General features: G+C 48.1%; 2 protein-coding genes across 2 annotated transcripts in view; both read right to left on the reverse strand.

The window, feature by feature from the left end:
• Window positions 1–19,109, reverse strand: part of LOC144176045 (venom metalloproteinase antarease-like TtrivMP_A) — a 258,958-nt gene that overhangs the window by 49,434 nt on the left and 190,415 nt on the right. The window lies entirely within an intron of this gene.
• On the reverse strand, window positions 1,170–18,719 carry LOC144173780 (uncharacterized). The gene is made up of 4 exons (XM_077702045.1): window positions 18,579–18,719; window positions 17,752–18,236; window positions 1,412–1,548; window positions 1,170–1,315 (listed from the first exon to the last, which is right to left on the reverse strand). The coding sequence occupies exons 1-4, from the start codon at window positions 18,717–18,719 to the stop codon at window positions 1,170–1,172; spliced, it is 909 nt and encodes a 302-aa protein (XP_077558171.1).

The following is a 19,109-nucleotide window of genomic DNA, read 5'->3' on the forward strand; positions in this document are numbered from 1 at the left end:
TGCCTTTACGCGAAACTGTGCCGCGCGTATGCTTCTCAAAGACCCTTTGACCGTGCACTTCAGCGACCACAAGGCGGTGATTGTGGCCGTCAGGTACAACGATAACACAAACACGTGCTGATGAATGAATAAATGGTTACGTTCACACTCTCGTCTCTCTTCATTAAGTACGCCATTAATAATAATTACTCGCAGCGCACTCATCGCTGCACCCAATGCATTCGCATTTCCGCACGATCCCCTTCGGGGAGGTGAGGAGATTTTTTTTGTTCCTTGCCCTTTCGGGTGTCGTCTTGTGCACTGCCATGCATGCCAGCAAGGCACGAATTCCCATAGTGGCGCCCAGCGTGCTTTTGGCATGCATTGTGACAGTATCTGCACTTGATTCTCTTGAATTTTTGACGCCTTCCTTTTTTCTTTGTGTTTTTGTGCCCAGGAATGAAGCCTACTACAGACGGCAAGGAACTTCGGTTTGGAGCAGTCGTTGGTGCCACGACCCCCGAACGCGCCTTCAGTGAAGCTCTCGAACGTATGGCTGCCTTATGCGAGACTTTTATGCAACGAATGGGCACTCCACGAGACTCAGCGCTCCGGTTGCAACCTGACGCCCCAACCTCCGCGGCTATGATGACCTTCAATCCGTTACGGATTTTCTTGATAAGCTTGATGTCTACAGGGTCGACGTCGGAGCATCCGACGCGTACATGCTGCGTTGGGTACTGCCTTTGGCTTTCCAAGGGTCTGCAGCCTGCTGGTCGTGCCTGCAGTTGCCGTTTGAGTCGTGGGACACATCTAGGGTAAGAATTAAGGCCGAATTTCTTCCACCTGGATACGAGACTCGCGTTCTGCGAGAACTGGATCTCGGGAAGCAACACCCCAACGAAAGCCTGCTAGAGTACTTACGCGCTATGCAGGAATTATACGGGAGAGTAATCCTGAGACTACTGCAGCCGAACAAGTTGCCCGTGTCTTGCGACAGTGCCGACCTCGTTTTCAACCATATTTGTATGCCCAAACGTATGCGGATCTTAATGCGGTGGCGTCGAACGCGTGCGTAATTCGGGAGAGCCTGCTTGCCAAATGGCAGTATGCCCCCCCCCTCCCCCCCGCCAACACCGAGCCAGTCCTTGGAGCCCAGCTGCGCCTGGCATGGGCAGGGTGCCTTCCAGTCATGGTCGCCGCAGCCATAGATACACCGGGCTCTGGATCCGGGCGCGTATGCAGCAAGGATGTGGCCGCCGAATCCCTACCGAGGCCGCACCTCCGACAATGCTGGCTACGGGGCCATAGGCCACGCGGTCCCAGCCGACGCTGGCTACGGGGCCAGGGGCCACGCGGTCCCACACGAATATGAGTTATCGGGCAGACAAAACCGCTATGGACGCAACCAGGCCCGTCTGCAGAGGCTTGCCTGTGAGGACCAATTTCCGCGGCCGGGAAACTTCACGGGCCAGCACGCTGAAGCCAGACAGCGAGTCGCAGCCGGCCAAGACACCTGGCAAACCTGTTCTTGTCCCGTCCATTGATCGCATGCAGTATCCGCGAAAGCTGGGTTCACCAACAATTCGTGTCAAAGTGCTTGGCAAGATTGTAACTGCCCTACTAGATACCGGGTGTAGAGTTTCCCTGATCGGCGATATACTTTACGCGCACTGCAAAACAAAGCGGATAAAATTACGTCAGGCCAACGTTACGCTTAAGAGGGCATCAAGCGCTGCCGCGGAGAGCACTAACGCTGTCAGGTTACGCATAACTGTCAACTAACGAGAAAAGAGGCAAAGATTTTGTCAAAGACTTGTCGGTGGACATGATTTTGGGAACAGATTATATTGCAGATGTGGGAATGCGGCTTGACATCGCGGCTGGGGGTTATTACCTCATGGTAGATTCACGTTTTTCCCGTTTGAGGCCCGACGGAGCAGCTGCAGCCCCTCGAGTCGGCCGGTGCGCCGTCGCCAGACAACCTGCCCGGAGAATTCCTAGTCCAGCTGCATAATTTCAAGGGAACGATGGGGCAGCGCCAACAGCTCGAAAAGATTCTGTTCCAGTATGCGGATATGTTCACAAAAACACCGGGGAAAACCGACGTTTTGCAGCACCGCATCGACACTGGCGATGCCAAACCTTGGCGGTGCAACCCACGACCAACGAACGCCCCCAAGAAATCCCTTTTTGGCGATGCCCTGGATGAGATGCTCGACACTGGCGTAATTCGACCATCAAAGAGCCCATGGGCGTTCCACTTCGTTCCAGTCGGTAAGAAGGATGGTTCTATACGCATCTGCGTAGACTACCGAAAGTTAAATGCCGTGGCAGAAAGAGATGCCTATCCGTTCCCGTCGGTAAACGAAATAACGTATTCCGTAGCAAGTGCGAAGTATTTCACGGCCTTGGATTGGTCGCGGGGCTATTTGCAGGTTGAAATGCACCCAGAAGATGTACCAAAGAACGCATTTACCTGTTACAGAGGGTTATTTGAATTTGTGCGTATCCCATTCGGCTTGAGCAATAGCCCTAGTTCATATCAACGAATGATGAATATTGTGCTGGGAGATGCGAAACACAAATTCGCTTTGTGCTATCTCGACGACGTCACAGTCTTTTTAGGCTCGTTCGAGGAACATGTAGAACATTTGTAAGTAGTATTACAGCTGATGAAATCGGCCTGGTTGACCATCCGTCCCGGTAAAGTACACCTCTCCGAAGAAACAATAAATTTGCTCGGATTCGGTGAAGACAATGGCATTCTACGACCCAATCTCGCGAAACTGCAGGCAATTCTTCACTACCCGCCACCTCACGACGTCAAGAGCTTGCAAAGGTTTCTCGGCATGATCGCATTTTATCGGCAGTTCGTGCCTCACTGCACCACCACCTCGCAACCGCAACCTTCGTAAAGGCAGCAAGTGGTGTTGGGCGACGGAACAGCAGAACGTATTCCGAGCCTTGTTAACAGTATTATCAAAAAACGCGTCTCTACAGCTCCCTGAGCTAAAGAAGCCCTTAGTTGTACAAACAGATACCAGCGAATTTGGTTTGGGGGTGGTACTTCTCCAAGAGTGCGATCAAGTGCTTCAACCCCATACAAAAATATTGTATGGTCGGCTATAGAAAATCCTTTTTATGGTCGTTTAGCTACTTGGCCCAATAATCTTTAGACTTTTCTATTTTGAAATATTGAAATCATTTAGCCTGTAAAAAGGTTATTTAACCAGCCTTTGCAATATGTCTGTGCCCTATACATAGAGGCTGTTTCACATCACTGGCTAGGAGCTCGTAAAGCACATACTATTCAAGTTTCGCTCCGTCTTCTTATTAACTCAGAGGCAGTTTGGTCAAAACTAGGTTGGTCAAAAATGTGGCCCCGATGGCTCCCAAAAGTGCAAACGGATAGTGCCCAAAATAGGCAGTGGGCGGCTCACAAAACGGCCGGTTGCTCAGAGGATAATGAAGGGGAAGGGACGTTCGTAATGATGTCACATTTCCCAGGGAAGCGAATACAGACAAAGTAACTGGTTTATTTCAAACTAAACCATTTAAACTTTCGAACTAGGGTCATCCGCAATGCGAGAGCAGCCCAGTACCCGTGGACCACCACAACCCAATCTTTCTAGATGACGAAAGGTGTACTCAGGAAACGCGTTGGGACCATCGACTTTGAAAGGTGCGTTAGATACATGTACTCAGTAAGGTATAAACAATCCCCGCGTCATAATTAAACAAGTAGGAATAAATTGAAGAGCAGAGCACGTTCCTATTAATAGCGTATGCGTAGAGCCAACAAGGGAAAATGACCAAGTAATAAATGAAAGGGCGAGAAAATATTGCGGACGGAAAAACATGATAATTTTAGGACACCTGCACACCACATGAGATGCGCCGCTGTAGGCGTGTCTAGTGCTGCACATATGTCCTAACATGATCACTACCATCATCTTTTTTTTCCTTTGCGGTCGTTTTTTTTCTGATTGTAGGCGTCATGTCGTTACCTTTTAAAGAATAAACGCCATGCCTTCCACGCGCAAATTCTACATATCTCACCGGTTTCATTCATGTGTGTATGAACTCTGAACTATCTCGTACACCGCAGTTGTGAAAAACACAGACGCACACTCTACATGCATGCGCTTTCTCCAATTGAACACTAATGCTTTCGCACTCCCTACATTATAAGGAGTGCGCACATTGACTGCCCTTACTACTGAGGGGTGAGTACGTGCATATACAATATAAAAATTTAGAACTACGGGTCGAATAGTTACAAAGCTGCAGAAGCCAGGATATTGCAATGCCTATAAAGAGGGTAGATTTTTGGAGGACGCAGGGTCTATGAATGAAGGTAATACTTTAACGTCTGTTAGGCCGTGCGGAATTAGAGTAATTTTTACGAAATTTTAAGTCGTAAAGAGATCGCACCGAAGGGAAAAAAGGGTAAACAGATGAAGAGCTGACTTCAGGTTGCCTTCTCTTGTCTATATCGTTTAAAACATTTTCGGAGGCGATATTTACCTATTTCTACCTGTAGTTCTACTTTGGCTATTGTTCATTACTATTATAGAGTTTTGTGCTATACAGCTATACCTACTTGAAGAGCTGCTTTTACAACTACTTCATGGACTATTTTAGTTTATACCCCGGTCACAAAGGCACTTTCAATCCGGATGGAAGCGCAGCGGTACTGCCGGTACTGACTTTTCGAGAGTGCTACGCGCATCGCCTCAGCTGCACGGCACGTTTTAATCCTCACTTAAGAATTGAACTTTCTGTCAGGTGAAAAAAAATCCCCCCACCTCCCCGAAGGGGATCGTGCGGAAATGCGAATGCATTTAGTGCACCGATGAGTGCGCTGCGAATAATTATTATTAATGGCGTACTTAATGAAGAGAGACGAGAGTGTGAACGTAACCATTTATTCATTCATCAGCACGTGTTTGTGTTATCGTTGTACCTGACGGCCACAATCACCGCCTTGTGGTCGCTGAAGTGCACGGTCAAAGGGTCTTTGAGAAGCATACGCGCGGCACAGTTTCGCGTAAAGGCACATTCCCACTGGCGATTCGCCTCGTCGCGCGACGACGCGCATCGCGCGATGAGGCAATGAGGCGGTGTTCGCACTTGCGATCAGCAATGATGTGACTACGTTCAGCGGAGCTGCTTCCCGACTTGTTTGGCTTCGCTGATGATTGGCTTACCGGTTTTGCGGGGCCGTCGTGCGACGAGGGAATTCGGACCGAGAGCGATCTGCTCCGCCGTCGCAAAGCGACGAAAAGCGACGGCCGGCTCGTCGCTTTGCGAGGTCGCTTTTCGTCGCACGACGAGGCGAATCACCAGTGGGAATGTGCCTTAAAGACTAGATCAACACGCCCGCCCCGCGCGCTAGCTCTCTCCACCGAGCTCCGCGATGGGAGCGCCCTCACACACCTGAGCGCGCTCCTTTTAATTCCTTTTAAGATTCCGTGTTCCCCCCCTCCCCCCAAGAATAAAGAAAAATAAAGTGGGGAACAATACCCGCTCCAGCAAGGCTATGGCAGGTTTAAAGCCAATATAAAATAAATGAATGGGGCTAAAAGCCAAACTTTATCTTTTTTTAATGAAAGCCAATTTGCAGGGTTAAAAAAAAAAAAAAAAAAAAAAACTACTTTTTACGTTCCATATGCTCGGGCAGCAGGTACATAGAACGTGAGAAGAGAGTCGGCAATCAAGGATGTGAATGAAAGTAAACAAAGAAAACAGGTAGCAAAATGTCCTAATTGTGAAGTGCAGTTGAAAAATGTAGTAGCTAGCAGCGTGAAAAACAAAACCCGGAGAGGCAGCAGAGGAGAAAAAAAAATACAAATACATATGGTGTTTCACTTATAAAGTTCGCCACAAATGTCCGTCTAGAGGTAGCTGTTTTAAAATGAAAGTCCAGTTGGGGTATTCCCGTTCACGAGAATATCTAACTGCGACGCCCTGCTGAAACAGCGAACACATTATGCACAGTATCCAGAAAATACAAAACGAAGCACCGCCGAGGCACTGTAAAGGTAATAAATAGAAAGTCACTGGGTCCAGCGTAAACACTGCTGCCACTCACTGTCACATGGTACACGCGATAAAAAAAAACGATACCACGCTGAAGAAAGGCACGAATTGTCCCAGGGAACAGGACTCCAGAGAGAACACGTGTTTCCTGTCATGTGCACACAAAACACAACTTGAGGGAAAAAAAAAACACACGCACTAGAGAGCCGCACAGATCACACGTGACATGTTGGGCCGCAGGAATGCCCAGGCTTGTGGATGGTACGTCGCCGATGAAGGACCATTGGAGACACACCGGCATCACACGTCGGGTAAGGAACGGGAAATGAAGTCGACGAGCTCGATTAGGATCTGGATGGCTTCAGAATTATCCAATAGATGCCGAAGGTTTGGCGGTTCAAGTGGTGGCCGCACGATGCGAAGCAGTCGTTGAATGTATGATGACGTTTTTGAACACTGCGTCAGATAGTGAGAGACGGAAGTGGCGGCCGCACCGCAAAAGCACAGGCAGTCCGGCGTAAGTTCGAGACGGAAGAAATAGTGAGGGAATCGGCCATGTCCAGTTATAAGGTGAGTAAGTTTTTTAGACGGCGGAAAAGAAGCAGGCAGATTGAGAACACTCGGAGTCCAGCGGAATAATTCTGTGTCACTGTTGTTCGATGACCACGCCTCCTGCCACAATAGGCGACCTGCTTTCAATAGCGACGAGCGGACCATATGTTTGGATATTTTCCCGCACACATCCTGTCCTCGCGTAGCAGCACTTCGCGCGACTGCGTCGGCGATTTCGTTTCCCCACACGTTAGAGTGCGCTGGCACATGGTACAAGGCCAAGGAGACCGAGTTCGAGAGCAAGAGAATGTCCTGTTTCAATTGATGGATTGTGGAGGACTTATTGAAAGGATTGTTGAGTGCCAGAAGTACAGAAAGACTGTCAGAGTATATATTGACAGGAGAGGAAGGCCTATTGTCCAGGAGGAACTCGATGAGTTTTTGCAGGGCTATCACTTCAGCGTCAAAGGATGTAGTGGGAGAAACTAAACGGAACCTTCTTACGGCGTGCACGCGGTCAGGCCCGTTCAGAATGACAAAGGCTGCTCCAGCCGCAGTGGGTGTGTGGGAACCGTCTGTGAAAGCGTGGAGAGCGGAGAGATGAAGTCGCTGGTTCGCCTCCGCGCTCGTCAGGCGGCCACTTCGGACACGAAGACGTCGCGCAGGGTGAGTGGCGAGACCGATGGGAAGGTCTACGTCGGCAGGTCTGAAGGAAACCGAGTGGAATGTGATTGATTGTCGATGATGAAACAGTAAAAAGATGCGCACAGCGATGTCAAGGTGAATGTGTAACGGGAGCGCATTGGCGATAACCTCAAGGGCTGCTGTCCTCGTCGTGGTGTAAGCTCCCGTGATCGCGAACAATGATGACCTAAGCAATGAGTGAACTCGAGCTTTTAAACTATGGTGTTGATTTAAGTGCCACCAAGCGGGAGCGGCGTAGGAAATTGCAGGAAGGACGACCAGATGATGCAGTTGACGCAGATGAGAACGGTTGACGAGGGTGTGCATGCGTGCAAATCTAGTGAGTGAACCAGCCATTTTCTCAACAATTGATTTTAAATGATTGGTGTGGGCCACAAAGGTCAAGTGGTTGTCAAATACAACTCCTAGCAGTTTCATTTCGGTGACTTGCTTGAGGGTTACACCAAGAAGTCTGATGGTAGGCTTCCGTATCGCACCTCGGTCACCTCTTGAAACGAGGAGGCAAGAACATTTGGAAGGGTTTAGCCTTAGCTTCGCCTTCTCTGCCCAAGTAGTAATCTTGGAAAGCGTTTCATGGGCAGTGGCTTCTAGTTGACGGCGCGTGCGCGCGTGAATGACGATAACCGTGTCATCTGCGTAGGCCTGTAAATACGTGTCTTCCGGCATGGGAATGCAGAGCATGTCAAAAATATAGGCATTCCACAAAAGCGGGCTAATGGGAGAACCTTGAGGAGACCCCTTTGTTGTGAAGTGGGTAATGTTTCCTGAGAACGCCTCGTAACGAACAGTGCGCCCTTCAAGGAAAGATTTTAGCAGCTCATAGATGTTTCTAGGGCAATTGTGTGTGCGAAAAAAGTACAAAAGTCGGGGGTGCCAAATAGTGTCAAATGCCCCAGCGAAATCAAGGGATATAACAAGAGACAGACCACCATGGTCTCGATGGTGTTGCAGACGGCTACGCAAATCAAACAAAGCGGTTGTTGTGTTGTGTCCCAAGGTAAAGCCATACTGATGTGGATGAAGGAGCCCTGAACGGTGTAGAAAATAGTAAAATCGTGAATTTAGCATTCGTTCTAGCAGCTTCCCAATCATCGACGTAATGCATATTGTCCTGTATGAAGAAGGCTCCGTTGGCGGACGTCCAGGTTTCAATAAAAATTTAACGTGGGCTTGCTTCCAGTGAGGAGGAAAATAGCCAAGAAGAAGGCAAGAGTTGAACACGTGAAGCAGGAACGAAGAGATGTGGTGAACAAGAAGATGAACCATGGGAGTGGTGATGTTATCAGGTCCCGGAGCAGAACCCAAATTCAGTTTTCTGGAGGCCAATCGCAACTCATCCAGAGTAAAAAGCTCGTCGTGGACTTCCGCGTGGTATCTAGTTGTGGCAATGACGACCCTCAGTGCTTTGTGGGCCAGAGTGTCGTCTTCATGGCAATCAGAAGGGAAGTGAGTTTTCAGGAGGAGACCTGCCGACTCTAATGTGCTTGTTGTCGACGTATCATCCGGTAAGTGCAGAGGGGATAAAACAGAAGGTACTCGGTGCTTCCGAAACGCGGCTTTGAATGGTTGCCCGAACAAGCTCTTGCGGGACGCATCTGCACATGCCTGTCTTAGGGCCTTGTCCTTGGCGATCTGTATGTGCTCTCTGTAGGCGGCGAGACTCCTGTAATAAACAATACGATGATTTGCCCGCAAGAGTGGATCCCGGCACTTTTGGTGCCGCCTCCGCAATACTCGCACCGCCGATCTTTCCCTCGCCAGAGCGTCGCTCCACCACGCGTTTCCCCTGTGGTCCTTCAGGGGTCGTTCAAACTTATTTTTTAATCTGGCTAATTTGGAATAGAAAACGTCCAGAACTGTGTTGAGGGCGGACTTCGTACAGACATCTTGCGGGTTAAACTTTTTAATCCAATCATCCGCTGCCAATTCCTCAACCAAATATTGTAATGATGCCTTGGTAAGTCGTCTTTTCAAGGGCAGTGGAAACCGTTGCAGGCCGAATACTACGTACTTGTGATCTGATAAAGTTGGCGTGTCATGTACATTCCACAAACAATCACCTTCCCAAATGGGACCGGAAACAAGGGTAAGGTCGATCCAAGACTCCGAGTAGGCATTTTGAAAGGTTGCTACCGAATTTGGGTCATTCAGTATTTTGAGTCGGGTTGAGTGGATGAAGTGGGCGAGCTGGGCGCCGCGGGAGTTCAAAACATCGCCTCCCCAAATGGGATTCCGGGCGTTGAAATCTCCTGCCAATATCACATTCGTAGCACAGTATCGTTCGAGGACGTCATTAATCCGAGACAAAATAAAGTCCATCGGCACTGATGGCGCAGCATAAGTAGCGATCAGAAGCATGGTGGACTGCTGATTTTGAAGTCGCAGAGCTACAATATAAGGAGACACGGTGAGGGGAAAGACATCAAATTTACGCCGGGGTATGAGGACCATGCATCGGGGAGTGTCTTGATGCAGAAAACGAAGCCAATTGGGTGGCACTCCAAGCACGGTTGATCCGCTGGCATATGGATCACAAACAACAGCCACATCAATGTGCTCTGCCTCAACGAAATCAACAAGATGTGGAGTTGCCGCACGAGTGTGGTCTAGGTTTGTCTGAAGAAATTTTAAAGAATCCATGTGGAATTTTGAGCGGTCGGTTGGTTGGAGCTGGAGCTGTTGTGCTAGGCGGAAACGGTAGAGGGCGAGGTAGATGTCGGAGTGGTGTCATAAATAGTTTTTTGACGCATGCGGGCAACTCTCCATTCGATCGTAAAACAGCCCTGTGCGTTGAAGGTGTGGTTGAAACGTCGCCCTGCGGCGCGACACTCCCTGCACACAACGTTCTCTTTGTCGGCATGGGTGCAGTCTTCTGCGAGGTGATCACCCGCACAGTACAAGCAGCAGACACTCTCCGAGTTGCATCGTAGAGCGACGTGGCCGTATGTGCAACAACGACTGCACGCCGCCACGTAGAAATTTTCTTTAATGGGACAGGACGTCCATCCGATCAATAAGCGATCTTTCGCTTTCAGGATGTGGTAGACGGACGGCGAAACCTCCACAATATGGACGTTATTACCAGTACGGTCTTTAAAGTAGGTCCTGTGTTTAAACTCTTCATCGCGGATATTCAACCCATTGCGAGCATTGATGTTCGTGCGCAATATACCTGGAACGATGCTGGGGTCTACACCACTAATTTTAAACTGTGGCAAACGGCGTGGAGGACGGATGACTTTGATGGCTGTTCTAAGCTGAGTGTTTCCTTCGATGGCTTTTTCGAGGTTCTCAATCGAAGCTCGGTCCGCAGACACTACCGTCAGCCCGGTGCGGTTGGGAATGAGTTTAACTTGTTTCACTCCGATTCCGGATGGATCGTTGCCAAAAGTTGATTTGAGCAGGGTAATAGTTTCGGGGCCAGGATGAGCAGATGGAAGAAGAGGCCTAATGTGCAAAACGTGGTTTGGGTCAATTGCAAGAGGCCTAACTTCTTTGTCTGGGTGGTGCTGCACAGGCTGAAGGGGAGGATAGAGTGACGGTTCGGGGACGCGTGCATTGCACGCAGAGTCCCTGGGATTACGCAGAGCATTCGCGAAGGACTGCCGCGGGACAGGTGGTGGATTATGTGGGATGACTTCTTCATGGCGGCACTCAGCTAACTGCGATCGTAGCTCGTCGATCGTGCCTTCGGCGCGGGATAACTTCGTACGTAGGGACATGAACATTGTCTGCAAGTCGAAGAAGATGTCCATAATCCTTTCGCGCACTGGGTGCAATACTTTGTTTCTTCCATCACTGAGAACATTTAGGAGCTGCTTCCCTTTGTCGCAGAGGAGGGAGGTATCTTCTTCTCTTTCGACAGGCGATCCCTCAAAAGGGTGCGTCGGACGCGCCACAGGGCTGGAAGCACGGACACTGTCAGTGTGAGCATGATCCCGAGGGGGATTGCACCCCTCTGCATGATGATGACTACCTTGGGGATTGCCAGCTAGTAATGGCTCTTCATCTTGAATCTCTCGTTGAACATCACCGTTCGGACCGTTAGCGCCGTCTGCAAGTGACCCACGAGATGCTTGGCGGAGCACGACGGGTGGTTGATGTTCCATTGCGTCCCTGAAGTGAGATCGCCTTGGGCGCTTCAATGCAGGTTTCCCTGCGGCCTATACACGATGGCTTGCAACCCACACTAAGCCTAACCGGCAAACCGGGCTCCTACAGTCAAACCCATTGCCTTGGGAAAAACATGCAGGCTCACCGGCACCACCGGAGACGCTCAGACGAAGGAACGTGCCGCTGATTAATCACCTCGAGGTTCGTGGACTGGAAAATCACGCTGCGAACACAGAGCAGAAAAAATCGTGGCTTCGTCTTCCTCTGCCTCGGAAAAAAATCCGAGGCAGAGGAAGACGAAGCAGAGAGTGCTACGCGCATCGCCTCAGCTGCACGGCACGTTTTAATCCTCACTTAAGAATTGAACTTTCTGTCAGGTGAAAAAAAATCCCCCCACCTCCCCGAAGGGGATCGTGCGGAAATGCGAATGCATTTAGTGCACCGATGAGTGCGCTGCGAATAATTATTATTAATGGCGTACTTAATGAAGAGAGACGAGAGTGTGAACGTAACCATTTATTCATTCATCAGCACGTGTTTGTGTTATCGTTGTACCTGACGGCCACAATCACCGCCTTGTGGTCGCTGAAGTGCACGGTCAAAGGGTCTTTGAGAAGCATACGCGCGGCACAGTTTCGCGTAAAGGCACATTCCCACTGGCGATTCGCCTCGTCGCGCGACGACGCGCATCGCGCGATGAGGCAATGAGGCGGTGTTCGCACTTGCGATCAGCAATGATGTGACTACGTTCAGCGGAGCTGCTTCCCGACTTGTTTGGCTTCGCTGATGATTGGCTTACCGGTTTTGCGGGGCCGTCGTGCGACGAGGGAATTCGGACGGAGAGCGATCTGCTCCGCCCCTCACACACCTGAGCGCGCTCCTCCTCTCCACTCACTCTCCGCTACTCCGCCCAAGCTCCGCGATGCGAGCGCCCTCACACGCCGAACGCGCTCCTCCTCTCCCCTTGCCCTCCGCTACTCCCGCCCGAGCTACGACGTGCTCCGGTTGCTAGGCGCGGCACAGCTGTTGCTACGCGCACGCCGGCCAACGCACGACAACCCCCGACTAAGCAATGCATTCGCATTTAAAACTCGTTGCGACGATGACGACGACGACAGCGTGCCCGAAACTTGCCCACAGCCCCTTCACGTGCAGCAAGGGTCCGCCCTCAGCGCAAGCGTTTTCCACGCCACGTCAAGTTTCTGGCCAGGTTCTGGGCAGCTTAACCGAGAGTTCTTTCTTTTGAGAGTTGTTTCTTTGGTAACAAGAGATACGATCAGCCCGTGGTGGAACGAGGAGTGTACATGTGCACACCGACGTAGAAACGCTGCGTGGAAGAGACTGCTCCGCAATCAGTGCCCCGCGGACTGGAGTAGCTTCAAATTCATCCGCGCTATATTTAAGCGGACTATCAATAAGGCAACAGAGGAGTATAAGTCGCGCTGCTTTGGTTTACTCTCGGACCTACGGAAAAAGAGAACCTTGTTTTGATTTTTTCGCAGTTGGAATGTGGCTCCTCCCGAGCAAAACATTGACTCAATTATTAGCTCCACGGATGAAACCCAGGATTTTATTAATTAGATTGCGCAGCTAGGGCTTACATGCACGTTTCACTTCGGCATTACCGCCATTCCTTACGAGGTTCTGTCAAGACAACTTTGAGGAGGTGACCCTGCAGGAGATCGGTGAGGAACTGAGCCATGTTCCTGATGCGGCTCCTGGACCTGATGGTATTACAGCCCACATGCTAAAACTCTTTTTCAACGAGCCCCCCGACTCACTGCCGCAAGTGGTTAACCACTTCCTACAGCATTCTGAGTGGCGGCTGGCAAAGATTGTCCTCCTCATTAAAAACCAAGTTCGTGGATATGCGTTACATAATATCAGAGCCATAGCCCTCGCATCAAATTTCGTAAAACTAGTAGAAAGAATTTTGCTACATTGAATTGAAAAGGTATTAGAACGCGAGAACGTCTTGAACCCTAAACAGATAGGATTGAGGCCTGGCTGCTCAGTTTGGTTGGCCCACATAGATTTGGAGAGCCGCATTCAGCTGGCACGCCAACGTAAAGAAGTTGGCGTGTTCGTTACCCTGGATATTGCAAAAAAAGCTTATCATAGCGTTATATAGCAAATTCTTTTTGACACAATCCAGCGTTATTCTTTTCCAGTATCGTTTCGTAGATCGGTACTTTTTTTCGGATAGAAATTTTTTTCTGCCCTGTCCTCTCCTATGTACAGTCAAACTCGAGGTGTTCCCCAGGGCTCTGTTCTCTCTCCCGTGCTGTTTAATATCTTAACAAGTTCGGTTCTGGTGAATCCAGACATCCAGGTTATATTTACGCGGATGATATTGTTTTTTTCACTTCAGACAGAGATATACACTTGTTGTATCGGTGTATGCAGTCGTATTTAAGCGCCTTAGAGGCTTGGCTGGATGGCTTCCGCTTGAATTTAAATTTGAACAAATGTGCTCTGCTTTCATTGCAAGTGAACGGTCCAGTCTTCATCTCTCTTAGTTGCCGGGTACAGGACATTCCTCAGGTCAATTACTTAAAATATCAGGGAATTTTATACGAATATATCCTCAATTGGCGTCAACACATAGATTACATTACTACTAAAGGGGCTCGGCCCATGTCATTCTTGAGAGGGCTAAGTCACAAAAGATAGGGCATGCGTCGTGACACCCTTCTTATGATTTACCGAATGTACGTCTGGCCAATTATAGAATTTGGATGTGTGCTATTCTCCGGAAGTCCCCACTACAAACTTCGCCCGTTGATAATGCTCGAAAGACAAGCTCTACGGTTATGTCTGGATCTTCCCCGTTATGTACCACTTAAAATTTTATACATGGAAGCCCGTACTTCTCAATTAGTCTTACGCATGCATGCCTTCAGCGTAGATGCATTTTTACAAGTCATGGAATCGTCCATAGCCAGGCCCAAACAGCCTTCGTTACATGGCCTCCATTGTTTTTCGGTAGTCCATGGCCGCGGTTCAAACAACCACAGGCGGTCTTTGTTCAATCTATGCTGTGCCCATCAAATGTGGCCCTCTTGTTCGGCCCAAGTGCTTGACAGAGTGTCGCCCTTAGATATTTTTTTATAAGTTTTTTCCCTCTAACGCGACATTACTCCCCCTGAACCTTGTAACAGGCCTCCTACAGGATCATCTGAACGGTTTCCCTTTCCACGCCATTGTTGCAACCGATGCTTCTGTCCTGAAAGTGAAGGCAGGTGTGGGTATTTTTTCTCCCAGTCTAGATTGGGACTTTTTCCTCCGGCTGCCTAAATTGACTATGTCTTTCCAGACAGAATTTCTCGCAATAGTATCGGCTCTTCGTAAACTTGGTTCCTGGAAACGACAGGCAGTAATTCTCACGGAATCATTTTCTGTTTGTTCTGCCCTTACTTCTTCAACTTCATCACCCCTACGTCACGTCCTTGCTTCTTTATCGCCTTCCCCCCTTCGTGAACTTCGGTGTGGGTATTAGGACATTCAGGTATCGGGCTTAATGAATCGGTGGATGTTCTGGAGGGAATGGCATTGAGCGGTCCACTAGTGGAGGTACTGCCGCCCATTTTCCTCATAACTTCAGCTCGCTTCCGTAGGCTGTGCTTACTTCAAAGTATGCCTGATTCTGCTTATTTTTATTTACAAATACTGCAGGCAGCACTGCTGCCCTAGCAGGAGAGGGGTTATAGTAACTGTGTTAGAAGCAATTTTTCAAAACAGTTAACATTAGTACACTGGACAATACATTCAGGTAGCGCGTTCCATTGTTCAGTTGTGCGGGGGAAATACGACATTTGAAAGCACTTACTTCGGCTAAAGTAGGGGCGTACAACTTTAGAGTGATTTAATCTGGTTGATATTCGGGGTGCTGGATGTACATACATATCTCTGCATAAACCAGTTTTACTGTTATACAGCAGAAAAAAAATTTCAGCCTTGCAACCTGTCGACGCAGTTGAAGTGGTTCCAATTCCAGCTGCTGCAACATGTTTGTAACAGATGACGAGGATCGGTAGTCATGCATTATAAATCTTGCCGCCAATCGTTGTATCCTCTCGACCCTGGCAATATCTTTGGAATGGAAAGGGTCCCATACAATGGAGGCGTACTCTAGGACTGGTCTGATGAGAGTGCGATAGGCTTCAAGTTTTGCCTTTTTTGATGATGTTCTCAATTTCCGTTTCAAGAAGTATAGTTTCCTGAACGCTTTAGCGCAGATATTGTCGATGTGGGCATCCCATTTGAGATTGTTGCTAATCGTTAAACCTAAGTACTTCGTAGATGAGACATTCTGAATAATTTGTTCACCAATTTTGTACACATACGGTAGGGGATTTCGCTTTGTTGTTATTGTCATGCATACTGTTTTTGTAAAGTTGATCAGCATTTTGCTTCGATCGCACCAGTCCGCAAGTTTACAAATGCTCTCATTTAACACCATCTGGCCTGAGGTATCATTAACAACCGAATAAACAACACAGTCATCAGCGAACAGTTTCACAGTAACGGTATCAGCAATACCAGCAGCAATGTCATTTATAAATATCAAGAATAATCATGGTCCGAGCACAGATCCTTGAGGAACTCCGGACATGACACTGATATGGTTAGATCGAGCAGATTTACATTGAACAAACTGAGTACGATTCAGTAAACATGCTTCAATCCAGTAGACCAGCCTATCTGGAAGCCCAATTTCTTTTAATTTGTCAAGAAGCAACTTATGTGGCACACGGTCAAATGCTTTTGATAAGTCCAAGAACACTGCATCAATTTGAAGGTGGTTATCTACAGCTGATGTGAAGTCATGAATTACAGACACCAGTTGAGTTATAGTAGAAACATTCTTACGAAAACCGTGCTGATATTGAACAAAAAAATTTTTTGACTCGAGGTGCTAGATTATGTGGCTGGCTACTATGTGTTCGAATATTTTGCAACATGTACTTATTAGTGAGATTGGTCTGTAATTATTAAGATCTAATTTATCCCCGGATTTGAATACTGGTACAACCTTGGCTATTAGCCAGTCGCTGGGTAGCATACACTGATGAAGAGAGGCGTTAAAGAGTACACAGAGGTACTCGGAGACTAGTTCGGAGTACCGTTGCAGAAATGCCGTGGGTATATTGTCAGCCCCACTCCATTTTCTAACATTAATTTTTAATAGCAAGGAAAATATGCCTTCCTTGGTTATAGTAACATCATCCATCGGTGATATACCGAGAAAAGAAGCGGGTATCGAGTCTTGTGAGCTGTGTAAATCGGGCTCCGTAAAGGAAGTTTGAAAACATTTGTTTAATGCATTCGCTATACTCTGAAGATTATTGGTAACAGTACCATCAATTCTTAGTTGATCAACGGTATGTTTAGAATTAGAAAGAAAACGCCAAAACTTCTCAGCGGATTCTTTCAGGAAAGAAGGAAGTGTTTGTTCGTAAAATGTTGAGCGTGCGTTTTGTAACTTCAACGTCAGTTCATCCTTTAAACAGCGTAGTTCATGGCAATTCTCATTCTGAGTTGGTCGTTTTCGTCTCCAACGAATGCTCCGTTTTAAATGAATAATTTATCGCGTAATCCATGGGTTCTGGCGTTGTGTTTTCTTTCGGCGGATCGGTACATATCCATTTATGCAGTGCGTGACAATCTTTTTTAAATTAAGCAAAGTCGACTATCGATTGTGTGTTGTCAGCAACACGTGTAGGCGCCATGACTAGCTGTTTTAAGTTATGAAAGAAAATAATTTCCAGAAGAATTTGCGCGCTCGCACTATCCTGTGACGCAGATACAGATAGTGTATTCCAGTCTATTGTGGGAAGGTTGAAATCCCCTGTTAGAATAAATTAGAATAATAAAAACATAGCCAGAGAGCAATTCTATATACTAGACTGAGCTTTTTGGTGGCCTATACACGACACCGAACAGAAAAGAAACACTGCGGTAGCTAAGCTGACAAAAGACGCTTTCATGGTTGGGTATATCTTCGAGTAAGAAGCAATTAATGTCGTTTTTCAGTATCAGAGCCACACCTCCTCCCCGTCCTTCTCTATCCCGCCTGATTATTTTGTGAGAGGGGGAACAACTTTAGAATCACTGATCTGGCAATTCAGCCACGTTTCTGTAACAGCCAAAATGTGTGGATCGTAAAGAAGTAGCGTTTCCTCCAGTTTAGCCGATTTATTGACAAGACTTCGTGCGTTCATTAGAGTTATCCGCAGTTGCTTCCGCTCGGATCAACTGGTTGTTCTTACAGAAGTAGTAGCTGCAGTTTTCATGGCCTGCGATGTACCTGCACCCAAACTAGACGTTATCTCCTGGTTCTTTTCGTAGACGCACCTGGGTTGGCACAGGGTTTCATCCCACACGTATACATTGTCATCTACTCGCAGTCTGTCATAATCAAGCGCCACCTTGTGGCCTTGCTCCTTGAACTGTTTTCCATATTGCCACAACTTGGAACGTTTCGTTATTGTAGCCTTTGAGAAGTCGTGATTGACAGAAATCTTTGTGCCCTTTAGTTTCGAACAATTTTTGAGAACCTCCATTTTTTTATTATAGTCAAAAAAGTTCAATATAACTGGTCTAGGTTTACTGGCAGATTTTTTACCTATCCGATGAATTCTTTCAACAGTAGTAGCGGTTACGTTCAGTTTTTCTTGAAACACTTCGTGAAGAATTCTTTGTTTTAACGATCCAGTGTTTTCGTCATCCCTTTCAGAAATGCCAAAAATTATAAGATTACGTCGACGACTTCTATCTTCCAAGTCAATCAGCTTAGTTTGTTGTTCCGCAACCACCTTCTTCAGGGAAGCAATCTCAGTCTTTAGTTGAACTATTTCTTTTGTGTGTTGCGTTAAGGTTCTGAGTGTACTATTTTATTCAAGAAACCGATCGTTCATTGACGCTTCCAACTGTGGCTGGGATGTTGAAATGTTATCAATTGAAGATTGCAAGCTTATTTTTATGTCGTTCAAAAGTTCACGGAACTTATAAAAGTCAGTATCTTTGTCAAGAGGACCAGGGTTTGTTTCGACATCCCCAGCCAGTAGTATCAAGAGAACATGGCATGCTTCATCTAATAAAGAATAGCACACGGCCGGGCACGGCAGGACAACAATACATCTTTCATCACTGCGGAAACACTTTGCATATCTTGCACGAACCTGTACGAAGAAGAGCAGTACGTTCATGGGTCCATCCGATGTGGTCCCGCCGTGCCCTCTGAGCCTTCCTTCGATGTAGCTGGCTTTATGTTCCAGAGATGGTGGCGCCGCTATCGCACTCCAGTCCGGCTGTGTCCCCATGCCACGTGGCACAAGATTAGCCACGGGGCCACGCGCAGATCCAGGTACTACGGTTGTTGCGCCTGATGCATTGCCGGGCGGCTCACGATCGACGATAGTCAGCAGCGTGACCTGTACGAAGAAGAGCGTACGTTCATGGGTCCGTCCGATGTGGTCCCGCCGTGCCCTCTGAGCCTTCCTTCGATGTAGCTGGTTTTATTTTCTAGAGACGGTGGCGCCGCTATCGCACTCCAGTCCGGCTGTGTCCCCATGCCACGTGGCACAAGATTAGCCACGGGGCCACGCGCAGATCCAGGTACTACGGTTGTTGCGCCTGATGCATTGCCGGGCGGCTCACGATCGACGATAGTCAGCAGCGTGACCTGTACGAAGAAGAGCGTACGTTCATGG

Source organism: Haemaphysalis longicornis, unplaced genomic scaffold (assembly GCF_048455015.1).
Source record: "Haemaphysalis longicornis isolate Haplotype H1 unplaced genomic scaffold, Haemaphysalis longicornis Haplotype H1 scaffold_3, whole genome shotgun sequence".
Lineage (NCBI taxonomy): Eukaryota > Metazoa > Arthropoda > Arachnida > Ixodida > Ixodidae > Haemaphysalis > Haemaphysalis longicornis.

Bases quoted from the DNA above. Each gene is read 5' to 3' on its own strand.
- LOC144173780 (XM_077702045.1), bottom strand. From the start codon at position 18,719: ATGGGGACACAGCCGGACTGGAGTGCGATAGCGGCGCCACCATCTCTG. The intron at 1,549-17,751 runs GTGCGTCTACGA...TGGTGAACCCAG, and splicing joins GAAACCCTGTGCCAACCCAG to CTTTCGCGGATACTGCATGC. The intron at 1,316-1,411 runs GCAAGCCTCTGC...CTGGCCCCGTAG, and splicing joins GCGGAAATTGGTCCTCACAG to CCAGCGTCGGCTGGGACCGC.